The 13,602-nt window shown below is 41.3% G+C and overlaps 1 protein-coding gene across 1 annotated transcript in view; it reads right to left on the bottom strand.

Moving 5' to 3' along the window:
• Nucleotides 1–4,896: 4,896 nt before the first annotated feature.
• LOC111145934 (von Willebrand factor C domain containing protein 2 like) overlaps nt 4,897–13,602 on the bottom strand; it is a 151,489-nt gene continuing 142,783 nt past the window's right edge. Inside the window, exon 3 of the mRNA XM_022501254.1 lies at nt 4,897–5,129. Coding sequence (XP_022356962.1) covers nt 4,981–5,129 — 149 coding nt within the window. The 3' untranslated portion in view covers nt 4,897–4,980. The remainder of the gene's footprint in view (nt 5,130–13,602) is intronic.

Below are 13,602 nucleotides of genomic sequence, written 5' to 3'. Positions count from 1 at the left end.
ACTTTTCTTTAAAAGAGTAATAGTCTCAACGTGGTAAGCCCTCAAATAACGACAAAACCAGGACTCTAATCACAGTTCATAGTTTTCTCTGGTATGCTTTGAAGTGCCCTCCCATGAAACTCAAATCAGAAATGAACTGTAAACAACCCTTTGCAAGGGACACAGGGAGCAGAGAATTGGATGCACAGGAAATTGAAAAGCAAGGAAAAAACCTAATCTTGTTTTCAGAAAAGGTTGGTGGAATGCGGGTGCGTATACATAAGTGTGGAGACTCCATGTGGACGTTTTTTTAAGTGCTTGACTTTTTCCTTTCTTTCTTCCTTCAACAAGGCAGAAGATGATGGTAATTTATAAAATTCTGCTCAGTTTTACTCTGTGTTAGGCAGGATGTTTGTCTCAAGGGGAAGAAAAATAACAGTTTGCTCTTATGCCTGAAAGAGAGCTTATATGCATATTGAAGGCAGTGACCCCTGGGTGCTGGTGGTCCACAGCAGTTCTCACTCTGAGGCACTTCGTTGCCCCCAGAGGTCATTTGACAGAAAGCCTCTTGCCCACTGCTCGATGAGTGGGCTCAACGTCTAGCAGGGAGTTGAACATGAAGCTTTAAAAGAGTAATTTTCCCAGCACACACCCCCCAATGACAAACTCACAACTCTGTCAGAGTTCCCAGCTGTCAGCAGGGAGGGTGAAAGCCCCATTTTGAACTTAGGAGGCACATCAACTACATGGCAGGTTATGGATGATTTAGGTAATGTAAGTATCCCCATCCCTCATAGCTTAGAAAATCTAAGAAATTTTAAGGTGGATTGACTATTAGGTGATGCTAAGGAATTCTTGATTTTGTTGGACTTTGGTAATGTAACATGGTTTGGTAAGAAACTGTCCTTTTTTTTTTTTTCTTTAAAGAGATGTAGGGCTGGAGTGATATGATGCTTGATTGCTTGATGTTTGCTTTAAAATACTCAAGGAAAGGGCTGCCTGGGTGGCTCATCTGGTTAAGCGTCCGACTCTTAATTTTGGTTCAGGTCATGATCTCTGGGTCATGAGATGGTGCCCTGCATGGGGGTCCATGCTCAGTGTTGAGTCTGCTTGAGATTCTCTCTCTCCCTCTGCCCCTCCCCCTGCTCATATTCTCTCTTACTTTCTCTAAAAATAAATAAACAAAATCTTCAAAATACTCTGAGGAAGAAAAATAAATAGCTGAAGAATTATGCAAAATCCTGATAACGAGTCTGGGCAATGGGTAGATGGATGTTCCTTATACTCTGTTATTTTCTTGATTTTTATGTATTCTTGTGTATATTTATAATACAAGATTCCTGTGTTGACACTTATGAACAAATGACCTTGGGCCAATCACTTAACCTCTTTGTGTTCTGGTTTCCTCATCAGCAAAGCAGCCGTACTAAGAACCCCTCCCTGGCAGGCGTGCTGTGTGGTTTGAACAGGATACTATGGGTTTGGTGCCCAGAACAGTGCCAGCCAACAGAGCAGGCACCCAATAATTATATAATATCATTTGTATTATGTATGGATGCAAGATTAAGAAAACATTTTTCCTATCACTTACACTCTCATTGCTAGTTTATTTGAACTTCCTGTCTGATCCCTAAGTCAGCCCGACCTTATATTATGAAAAATGAAAATGTATGCAGAAAAATGCTAAATCTGACGCTTTAATCTAATTGAATATAGCTCTAATGACACACGCATTTTCAGATGATAGAAGTCACTAAGGATTAGTTATTAAATGATGAGGGTAGAGAGGAGAGAGAATTTTGGAAGGAAAATATACAACAAACAATGTTTGCTGGTTAACACACTTTATATTTAACAAAATAATTTTTTAATAATATAGTCTTTTACACATCAAATATTGTTGCTAGAATCCCCTTTTTACAGTTTAGTGTTTAGTTGTGTTTTTTTTTTCTCACTAGTTTTCAGGCACACCATTTTTCAAAGATTTTAGAAACTGAATCATTTTAAACAGGCATCAGCTGACAAACAGGATGTTGATCCCTTATTTAAACAAAGCTGTAGTTAAAGCAGAGAACCAAAGACTAGGAGGAATGGGAGACAGAGGGGACAGTGGGGCTGCTAACAAAGCCTTCAAAAGAAAAAAAGAAAGCAAAACAGATGAGACCAGAACTCTGTTGTTCAGAGTTTGGAAAGAATTTCTCAATGACCTGGGTAGAAGGAAGTTGTAAAATATTTATTGGTTTATGAGAAATTCTGTCACAGTATAGGTTCATCTCTCCCTAAAGGGAGAAAAATGTCAGTGCTGCAAAGTCTTAAAGGAAACAGCTTGTAGTGAAACTCAGAGGAAAAAGGAAATCCGACAACAACGATTAAAAAAAAAAAAAAATCCCTCTCTCTGGCTGGTAACAGAGACCATGGAGCAGCCTTCATTCTGCAAGCTCTCTGAAAAGAGCTTCTTGATGGATATTACACTCCATTCTAGTAAGTTCTTGCTGCAACTATCACTGTGCCAAGACTTTAATGTAAATTGTTTGAACCCTGGCTCCCCAGTTGCACTCTCTGTTTCCTAGAAAGGACATAGTAACTCCTTAATAATAGATAGGGTACTATGCTACATGGCTCTATGAATGATATTTTCTGGGTTTCAAACCTTGTTCCTGTCATTTATTATTATTATTTCTTTCCAAGAGAGTGGATTTTTGAAGCCGGCACCAGGCAACCTCAGGGCAAAGAAAGCTCTATGCTACATCTCTGCCTAGACGCAATCTGAAGTATGGAAGGCCTTTACTTTGGAGTGCAGGAATAAATCATGCAGAATTGTTCATGAATGATTCATGACTGTCTATGTGATGTATCCATGGTGGCAACAAAAGGCACCAACCTTGCTGCAAATCGGTGTTCTAAGAGAAGGCAGCGTGATGTTCTTCCTCGGAGGGGCCCGGCATGGCTGTTTGTATCACAAACACGAGCACAGTGTATGTGAGAAGTGTCAGGTCCAAGGCATCAACACGTGAATTCTGGAAATGACAACTCTTTCTTGATGACTGGAGGAGCTTCCAGGGAAGAGAGGCTGACCGTTTTAAATGAAAACCCAGTTGATGAGACTAGAGAAGTGTGTCCTGAGAGTGGACCTATGGCAGCAGAAGCATCACTCCACTGGGAGAAGACTGACCTCCTTCCCTTGGGGCTGCAGATTGTGCATGTCCCAGAGGGCGTAGAGGTTCACCAAAGCCACGGGCTGGGCCAGAGCTCGCACAGTATGCCTCCCTGGCAGAAACCGATCTGTACTGATTATTCTAAACCACGCATTCTCAACCAGGTGACATTTTGTCCCTTCCCCACTCCTTGGGGATATTTGGCAATGCCTGGAGACAATCTGTCGTCACAATAAGAGTGTTGCTATTGGCACTGAGTGGATAGAGGCCAACCATGTTGCTAAACATCCTAAAAGTGCAAGGGACAGCTCCCCCCACCCCGCCGTAACAGTGAATTGTCTAGTCCAAATGTCAACAGAATTCATCTTGAAAAACCTTGTTCTGGAATGCGGCACATCGTGAGAGCTACGGCAAAGCCCAGGCTCGGGTGGGAGTGGAAAAGCAAAGAACATCAGTGATGAAGAAAACCTTAAAGTTTCCTCAAGGACCATGCCAGGTCTGCGCTAGGGTTGTCAAGACAGGAGAGCAGAATAAGCAACTAACTACACCATGTGGTTTCAAGAATCTTGACTCGAGGTGGCATCAGATACCCTGTGTATTTTATTGTTCTGTTACTATACGAGCAGCATTACCAGGGCAACCTTGAGACGCTTCAAAGTTTCACTTTAATTGTTCAGTATCGAATATATACATTTTAAAAAATGTTCAACAAATGGAATTGTATTGTGCAAGACTCACTCTACCCTAATCTTGAATTTAAATCAGCACTTGAGGTGGAAAGAGTGTCCTGAATCTGTGTTTTAGACCTAGGGCCGAGCGGTCATTACGAAAACATGGCAAACACAGTCCCAAACCATAAAACTGCCTGTGGGTACTCCTGGCTTGCAGCCAGATCTGAACTCAAAAGCCAGGAGTTTCCAGAAGGATTCAGATTCACAGTGGGGCTACTCACCCTGGTTCTGGTATGGAGAGGGCCAGGTGACAGAGCGGGTGTAGAGTGTTGAATTACAAGCCGAACTGAAATTCGGCATCATGAGAAAGTCTGGTGATTAATGCTACATTTGTGAATTCCTGGCTCCCTTTGGATGCTGTAGTCAAGCTCGTGGTGTTCTTCACATATTAGTTTTTGATTGGCAGTTTCAAGGTTTTGTATCTGAAATGTGTGGTTTGTAAGTAGTAAATTGTGATCTCCCACATACTGCACCAAACCCTGACCCCCCCCGCCCTGCCCCAGCAACGGGTCCAGCTGTAAGTAGCTCTCGTTTTCTGAACCTTACAGGGCATCTTTCACCCAAGGGGAGGGATGGCCAGTTGCTTTTGTGCCCTCCTGGTCAGGAAGGGTCCTCACCCCCGATATTCCTTTACTAAAGCTTATATGACACCACTCCAAACGTAACCGTGCCGTCAAATCTGGCCCCATAGATTCTAAATACGAAAAGAAATTCTACAAGAGAAAAATGCCATGGGTGGTGATGTACAGAAGAGTAGAAATGAAGCAAATTGGCGGACAGTGAGCTGGCAGGCTAGAGGTCTCACCAGAGAAGGAGCCTGTACGAGGCTGTTTCTTCCTTTTAGTTTCAGAAATCCAGTGGTCAAGTCACCATCAAGCATGGATAATTACAAAAGCGGTTTCGATAGCTATATACCATATATATTTTATATAGCAAGAGGGAAAGAGAGAAATTTCCTCTTAGTAAAATATTCACTTTTGTCAACCCTAAAAGGTTTTGCTGGTGACCCTGTTGTAGCTGGCAGGAGTTTGTTTGTTTTGTTTTGTTTCGAACATGTGCAGTGTAGAAGCCATAGCATCTCTTCCTAAGAACTCCTCCTCGGTTGGGAAATTGTCCTACACAGTCTGCTTGCCTTGGCATTCACGTTTTGAACACTGAGCAGGCTTCCACCAGTCCCCGTTGTGACAGTGACAGATGTTACATTCATCCACTTTCACTTCAATGCCAGCCGGGATTATTGTTGTTCCTGCAAAGCAGTTTGGACCTGGAACACACATATACGTTGATTAGTTGATTAAATCTCAGAGGCTCCATTTTTCTCTTCTCGACCCCAATAAAAAAGCCAACCCCCAAAGCCAGGAATGAGTAGGTCAGATTACTCTCCACAGTTTATTACTAAGGTATTTTCTAGCCATCTCTACTATTCTTTTGCACACAGCTCGTAGTCCCTATGTGTATTTTTTTTTTTTTAAAGATTTTATTTATTTATTTGACAGACAGAGATCACAAGTAGGCAGAGAGGCAGGCAGAGAGAGAGGAGGAAGCAGGCTTCCCGCTGAGCAGAGAGCCCGATGTGGGCTCGATCCCAGGACCCTGGGATCATGACCCGAGCCGAAGGCAGAGGCTTTAACCCACTGAGCTACCCAGGCGCCCAGTCCCTATGTGTATTTATTTATTTATTTATTTTTTAAACATTTTATTTATTTATTTGAGAGAGAGAGAGACAGTGAGAGAGAGCATGAGCGAGGAGAAGGTCAGAGGGAGAAGCAGACTCCCCGTGGAGCTGGGAGCCTGATGCGGGACTTGATCCCGGGACTCCAGGATCATGACCTGAGCTGAAGGCAGTCGCTTAACCAACTGAGCCACCCAGGCACCCCCCTATGTGTATTTAAAAAAAAAAAAAATAGATCCAGTGCACAAAAAACCTTCTTATTGTCTGTTACTTGCAGTTTTCTGAAGTATGATTCTGTGGCTCAAACTCTATTTGCTTTATCCTCTGGGGTGTAACTGTTGCTGAAGCAGCCTCTGAAACTCAAGTGGGAGTCTAACATGGTCTGCATCAGATGATGGTAACCTGTGGCCTGTCCTCTCACTTCCCGTGGTGGGTAGGTGACAATGAACTTCCTCATTGCCTGGCTTCAGCACCTCCCCAAAGCCCAGTTCCTGGAATCCCCAGATTGTTTCTTGATAACAATAAATAATTCATGACCAGATGATTTATTCATGTCCCAAACAGTCTTTGTTAGAGGTTCATTTGATTTTTATAAATGGAGCTCCTTTAATCTGCCGGCTATCTTTTTTTTTTAAGAATGACCTAAATGGTTGGGCTTTTGAAAGTCAGCAGGAATTTTATTTTTCTTTTTCAGATTGAGAAAAGCTTTACTGAAAAAGTCACCTGCTCAGTATAGGTGAATATTTTTAAAATTCACCAGTGTTAGTTTTTCACTTCTCTTTCTCTCCTTTCCCTTACTTTCCCTTTCTTCCCAGTCTGCAAATGCTGGTATTCGGTATTGGTGATATTATTTCTCAAAATCAAATGGAATAAAAATTGCTTACCCAAGGTGCAGTGGGGTGGTGCAAATTGCTCAAGTCTCTGAAGTACGTATTTGGATAAAGAGAGGGAATTCTGTCTACTCATGATTTATCAACCCAGCATTACTGGCTACTTTCCATAACCACTACAAAGTAACATACATCAATATCAGTGCTCTACTTTCACTTTCTTACTGCTTGATAAGAATTTACGAGATTATCTTTACCATCAAATAAATGAAATCAGGGGTGATTTGTAGTTCCACTTCATAATTGAAATCTTGTATAAAAATGGCAACTATGAAGTTATAATGCGTTCACACAAATCTATTTAATATGCTAGGATTTTAATCATCTGTTTCTTTAGCGATCCCAGACTTCAGTTGTGGATACACTTGCCAATGGCCTTTGTTTACATATGCCTTTCTTTCATTTGGTGGCCAAACATCCCAGGGCGTGTACCTGTGCCTGGTTCTCATGGAGAACCAACCAGCAAGACTAAGAGGGATATAATGGGTCATCACTGACAATTAAACAGCTAGCAAACTGTCTGCTCTCATCCAGGATGGTGCTTCTTTTTATGATGCTGTGGTTATAAGCTCCTGGCCATCTTAACTGCTGATTACTTAAGGATCACTGTTTTAGAATTTAAGTCATTGTTTCATAGGTTGAACGGTCTTTGGGGCTACACCTCCCTGGAAAGATTTCACATGAAATCATGAATTTGTTCTGGACCCAGAAAAAAAGGGAATCTGCAGAGAACTTGGCAAGGAGCCTTTTTCAAAATGTAGTTGGTTGTCTCATGGCTATTGTTGACAGACCTCTCTCAGCCCAGCCAGTTTTAGGCCAGCCAGAATCTGGACAGAGCCAAACTAGCTTCGGAAGTCAAACTCGATGACCGCTACCACCTGTTTGCCTGGAGCCACCCCAAGGGAAGCAGTAGTTTCTCTCTCTACCTCGATTCTCATCAACTCTTTTCACCCGATTGTATACTTTTTTCCTTAACAGATGGGGGAAGGAAAAAAATGATTTCCAAACAGTGGTTCCAAAACAAAGAAAATTTGTTTTCTGAAACAGGCAGAATGTGATCTACTGAAGAGTTTTCTCAGTTTCTTGAGGGGATTTGGAAACCTGTCTGCAGAATCTTAAGTGTGAGTTTACGTGTGTAAGAGGGGTCATTCTGCTGGCTCACAGTGGGCAGGTTCATCTCAATAACACAATAAAAGAAAAATGCAGGGAAAGATCTTTGAAAAAGATTTCTGACAAGTCACTGTGCATGTTTGAGAGAGATTTTATTAGTGCTCTAATTTTCCTACTTGTTCCTTTCTGCATGTGTTGGTGTTATACATGATCAGTATATATTTGATCAGCCTCTCTAAATCATTTCTTAAGAGCCCCTTAGAATTTCCCACTTTCTCAGCTCAGAAAGTATTAATTTATACTGATTGACAGAATGCAAGGAAAGATCCCTTGCACTTTACCAGGATTGAACAGAGTCACTGCCTGTGAATAACATAACCACATCAATGGCCGACTTGGCGGCCAGAGATAGTTTACAAAATCCAAAATTCCTGTTTGATCTCATTAACAGTAATTTTATTAGCACTCTTCTGAGAGTTTCAGGTTAACTAAAGCCTTAAGTTTGTGGTTAATAGTCTTACCTGCTTAAAAGTAATTTAGTTAATTGTCAAGCAGAATGGTTGGCCCTATTTAGAAACTGTTCTAGTTTTGTCCCTTCCCTCTCAATAGTGGTGACGAAAATATTACTTGGGCTTTGAGAGTGTGAGTGATCCATGTGAGTTCCTTCCATAGGAGATCTATCCTTCTATCTATTCTTTTTTTTTTTTTTTCCCTTTGGGAGATGTTTTTTTTCTTGGTTTGTGTGGAAGGATAAGTTGCTTAGAAGAGTAAACTCAATGGCAAAACTCAATGGCAAAAACAACATATTTAGTGCAAAAGACTTGGAGAGATCCTTAGAGGGGAGCAGTGAAATGATTAAACTGAAGTCTGGCAAAGAGGACCTGTGAGAAAAGGTTAAAAGGATAAGGATTATTTAATCTTGAAAGAGAAGACAGAGGAATAACTCAATAACTCTCAGGGAATTAAGGCTTATTATGTGAAGAATGGTGACCAACTCTTCTTTCTTCTGACACCTAAAATAAGAGGAGATGGAGATACATTGATTCTCAAGGAATTAGAAACACATACAGACACACACACACACAAACACACACACACACACACACACGAATCTCTCAGAGAAATGAGAAATAAGTAGACAGCTATAGGGTGAGATCTCTTCTCTTAGACATCTTTAAGAACACAGGAGGTGTCATCTGTCTGGTATGTTTGAAATTGCCAGCTCCTTAAAAGTAAGTCCTGAATATCTGTCATTTCTTATGGTCCAGGCCTAATATTGTGTTTAGCACATATTAAAAACTCTGTGTATCTTTATTTAACTAAGTTAAATAGTATGAACTAGCTAGTTATATAACGGAAGCAAAATTATTTTCTGAACTAATACATCAGGCTTATATATATCAGGCTTATATATCATATATATATTGCATATATATCAGGCTTAGTCCTAAAATACTGGTATAAAAATGTTTTCAATTAATAGTAACATAACAATAATTTTCTGAGCACCTACTTCATGCCAAGAGTATGTCTCATTTAATCTTTCCAATTAGCCATGTAAGGTGCACATTCTCAACCTTTGTGCACCTTACATGGTTTACAAGTCTATTTCTGAGCCTCAGAGATAGAAAATAGCTTGCCTAGAGATCACATGTCTAGGAAGTGACATCAATCGGATATGAACTCAAATTTCTCTAATTTATAGAATACTTTTAATTGCCTACAAAAAGAGGCAGATGCCGATGAGTGCATTGATGGCTTCCATTGCCCAGATCCTGAGTTTCTGATCAGAATTTAGAAGTCCAGATAGTTTTGGTACTGAAGATGCATGCTGGGTTAAGTATCTTGATGGCTAAATAGAAGTGAGACTGTTTTTCTATAGATCTTTATCAGATTTATTGGTTTTATATTGTGTAGCCTTACAATCTTCAGAAAACACAATTCATCTAATAAATAAAAGAAATTTCCCGTGGAGAAGATTCTTGGATAGTGAGGCTTTGGTTTTCCTGTGGGCAGCAGCAAAATTCCCACTGGTACTAGAAGTACACCAAATGAGAAGCAGATTGAAAGTGAACTATGACTCAGGAGTCCTGGCTCAAGTCATGGTTCTGTGATTATCTATGTGACCTCCAGCGAGCACTGCATAACCCAATACTAATGGAACCCAATATGGTCTTGTCTCAGAAAGGATTCATATTTTTGGAAATGCAATAAAACTGGAAAGGCAATTCAAATATTTACTGGGAGTTGGAGCAAGGAGGGAAGAACGAAAAGTAGACTAGGGATACTTCTACACCCCAAAAAAATTCTTCATGAAACATAATTTTCTCTATTATTCTGTGCATCTTTAAGTACTTAATTTGCACACTTATACAATAGAAAGAGGTTTGTGAACCTTTTCTTTTCCATGATGGAAATTATTCAAAAGAGATCTTTTAAAGGAGAGCAATATATGAAACATGTAAAAGCAGAGCTTCTCTGGTGAGGTGGCCATGAGGAGCCTGCAGCTCTGTCTTTCCGGCAGGATGCTTTTCCCATCTTCCCACTTCAACCTTGCAGAGATAGCTTATGAGGCATCTGCATAGACTATGGGGATCAGAGGGAGAGCATTTGGAGTGATCGCTTCCAGCTTCAGTAATCAAAGAAATCAGGAGAAAATAGATGTCATATTTGCGATTGTAAGAACTGAGCAGATTTGTTCAGGCTTTAAAGTTCTTCTTGCTGAGCCCTGAAATTTCCTGCATTAAAGGATACATAAACTACATAGAAAAAGAAGTCTATAGCTACTCTGATCACATCTCCTGAAGACCCATGCTTGGTTATGATGTTAAATATCACATTGGTTGCATGGAGGAACAAATGCATAATCTGAAATAAGGTTGGGAAGAAAAGGATCTCAGAGCCGTGGGAGGTCATAACAGAGAACTTGACCTATGGGTCCGTGGAAAGATTTGGTGTATGTTGGGGGAGGGAGGTGTTGGGAGGGTATGACTCACTGAGGAAGCGGAAAAAGCTGTGGGGTTAGAGTGATGTATGTAGTAAGAAGTCACTAGGAGAATGGTGGTATGCAGGGCTGGTGCTTCATACTGGCTTGCAAGAAACAAGTGTTAAGTATTCGGGAATTTTTTAATCTTGTTGACATTATTTTGGCAATGGAAAGCCATTGAAACATTTTAAGTAGGAGTGTGTGTGTGTTTGCACACAGATGCACATGTGCATGTATACATATATAATCATGAAGTAAAGACATTGATTCAAGAAACTGCACCAGTGTCATACCAGTGTCATTGTATGGTTCATCCACAGTGCACCTGTGATTGGATGAGACATGATATGTCTTGATGGAGGCAGGACCTTGAGATTGCAGACAAAAAGCAGAACCCTCGGGCGCCTGGGTGGCTCAGTGGGTTAAAGCCTCTGCCTTCGGCTCAGGTCATGATCCCAGGGTCCTGGGATCGAGCCCCACATCGGCTCTCTGCTCAGCAGGGAGCCTGCTTCCTCCTCTCTCTCTGCCTGCCTCTCTGCCTACTTGTGATCTCTGTCTGTCAAATAAATAAAATCTTTAAAAAAAAAAAATTAAAAAAGCAGAACCCTCGCGGGCCCTGGCCCTGGGTGATGGTAAAACCCATTCCTTCTTTGCTTTGACACATTAAAAGAATCTGCTAAGATGCTGGGGTAATCTTAAATTAGTGTCAACAATTAACACATTGGCTTAAGTTAATTGATCATAGTATTCCTATACAAAATAAGGTCCTAAGGGAAAATGCTCTAGGAAATGTGCAGTTTGACCTGGGGTGGGAGATGGGGGGGGGGGAAGGGATTTAATTTCTAGTAAGACAGCTTAGTAGGAGCCCTGTCGGGGACCAGGATCATGTGAAATCTAATGGAGATACTGGGCTGTTTGTTGGGGGGGGAGAGGAGGATCCTATCAGTCAAACAACAAAACCATGTTTAGATAGTTTAAGCTTAAAATACACTAATTAAAGTAAGTTTTATATACAGACTATCCAGAATACCAAAAAGAACAAAGTTTGAAGGTAATACAATCAGGAGCAAGGGCCAAACTCATGCTACAGACCTAATAAAAACACGCCTTGGGTACGGATAAAGTGGCTTGCTCCCTCGATATCACCAACCTGGATGCTGCTGCTGAAACCGTCAGCACCGCTGCCTCTCTTACTAGTATTTGCCAGAATGGAGACTTCTTGGATTTACTAGTTTACAGTTCAAAGTCTACAGCAGGTGAGCCTGGGGATAGAGGTTAGTCAAGGGTCTGCACCTTGGCTACAAGGGAAGCTGAAACGCAAATAGTTGGTAGTTGTAACTTCTTTAGGGAGAGGGAGGCTTTCCTTCTGCACAGAAGATTCCCAGTCATCGGAAAGAGGCCGTGGTTTATTGCTGGTACTAAGAAGGATCAGGAAAGTCAGTGAGGGCAAACTTCACCTGTTTTGAGTTTTTTTTCTGGGCTGACTGCCAGTATCCTTGTCTAGTAATCAGAACACAAAATAAACATTCAGAACAAGATTGCTCTGAACGTGAGTTTTATAGGTGTTAATAAGACAACGTTTCTGCCTTCAGGAGTTGATATTCTAGTGTGGGTGAATCTGATACAAAGCACAAAAACAAACATGGCCATTTCAAGACAGTCCCTGGAGAAAGTAAACAAGAGAGTGTAGTTGAGGGCCAGACCCGGAGTGGGAAAATTCTTTATAGTTTACAGAGCATGGCTGTATATGTTTTCTCATTTCATATTCACCCTAATGCTGTAAGGTGGTTAACACAAATCCCATTGCACAGGTGAAGGAAGTAAAGCTCAGAGAGATGAAGGGACTTGACAAAAGGCAGAGAATACACAGCAGGAGAGGCTACATTTCAGTCCTCCTATTCTGACCCCTCTGGTTGACTACTTCCCTTGAGGAGAATCTTTCTTTTTTTCCTTTTCCTTTTCCTTTTTTTTTTTTTAATTAGCATTTAATGTATTCTTTGCCCCAAAGGTACAGGTCTGTGAATCATCAGGCTTACACATTTCTTAGCACTCACCATAGCCCATGCCCTCCCCAATGTCCATAAGCCAGCCACCCTATTCTTACCCCTCCAATCCCCAAACAACCCTCAGTTTGTTTTGTGAGATTTAGAGTCTCTTATGGTTTGTCTCCCTCCCAATCCCATCTTTTTTCATTTTTTTCCTTCCCTAACCCCCACAACCCCCCACCCTGCCTCTCAAATTCCTCATATCAGAGAGATCATGTGATAGTTGTCTTTGAGGAGAGTCTTTCTTTATGTGTACTATTATTTCCTTCAATGCCAGTCAGAATCGAATACTCTCCTATTCCCGACTCCCAGTTTTCTGTCACAGGGAACTCAGACAAAACCCAAATCTAGGCGATGTGACTGAATTTAGTTAATACTTTAGGAATTCTTCTTAATAATTTTCATGAACAGCCTTATTCCTTCTTGACATGAAGTAGTATTTTGTTTGTTTTATAAAAGAGACAATGAGACCCAGAAATGTTTCGAGTGACTTTGAGAGAGCCACACAGCTGGTAAAGGATGGAACAGGCAGGTTGCTCTGTTCCGTTCCAGAGGCCAAACTTCTCTGTGAGTAGGAGCTACTTTTCATTTCCTCCAGTTCTGATAGCATTTAGGATGTTGTGGGACATATTGGAGAGAAACTGTTGGGATATTTAAGTTCCTATTTTGAGAGAGAGAGAGAGAGAGAGAGAAGGAGAGAGGTGTGTGTGTGTGTGTGTGTAGGTAAAGGGGTGAATAGGCAAAAGGGTGAATGTAAAGGGGAAGATTTGGAGCAGAGAAGCTCCAGCAGCTTTATTCAACCTCTTCTCTCTAACTGTGAAGTGGGAATTGCTCCCAAGGAGCTGATCTCACTGAGGAGTCAGTGTGGTTTCTAGCGATCATCTCAGAGGGCGGCAGCCAGCCTGGCACGGAGACGTATCTGTACGAGATGCCCTATCCTTGTTGCTTGTTGACCCAGATCCCCTTTATTGTTAAAATAAAGTCTCTCCTTCCCAGAGACTAGGAAAACCAGGCTGGTCACGACACCTTTATAG

This window comes from Enhydra lutris, unplaced genomic scaffold, assembly GCF_002288905.1.
Source record: "Enhydra lutris kenyoni isolate GAN:26980312 unplaced genomic scaffold, ASM228890v2 scaffoldscaffold1, whole genome shotgun sequence".
NCBI lineage: Eukaryota > Metazoa > Chordata > Mammalia > Carnivora > Mustelidae > Enhydra > Enhydra lutris.
This window is presented reverse-complemented; position numbering and strand designations above follow the sequence as displayed.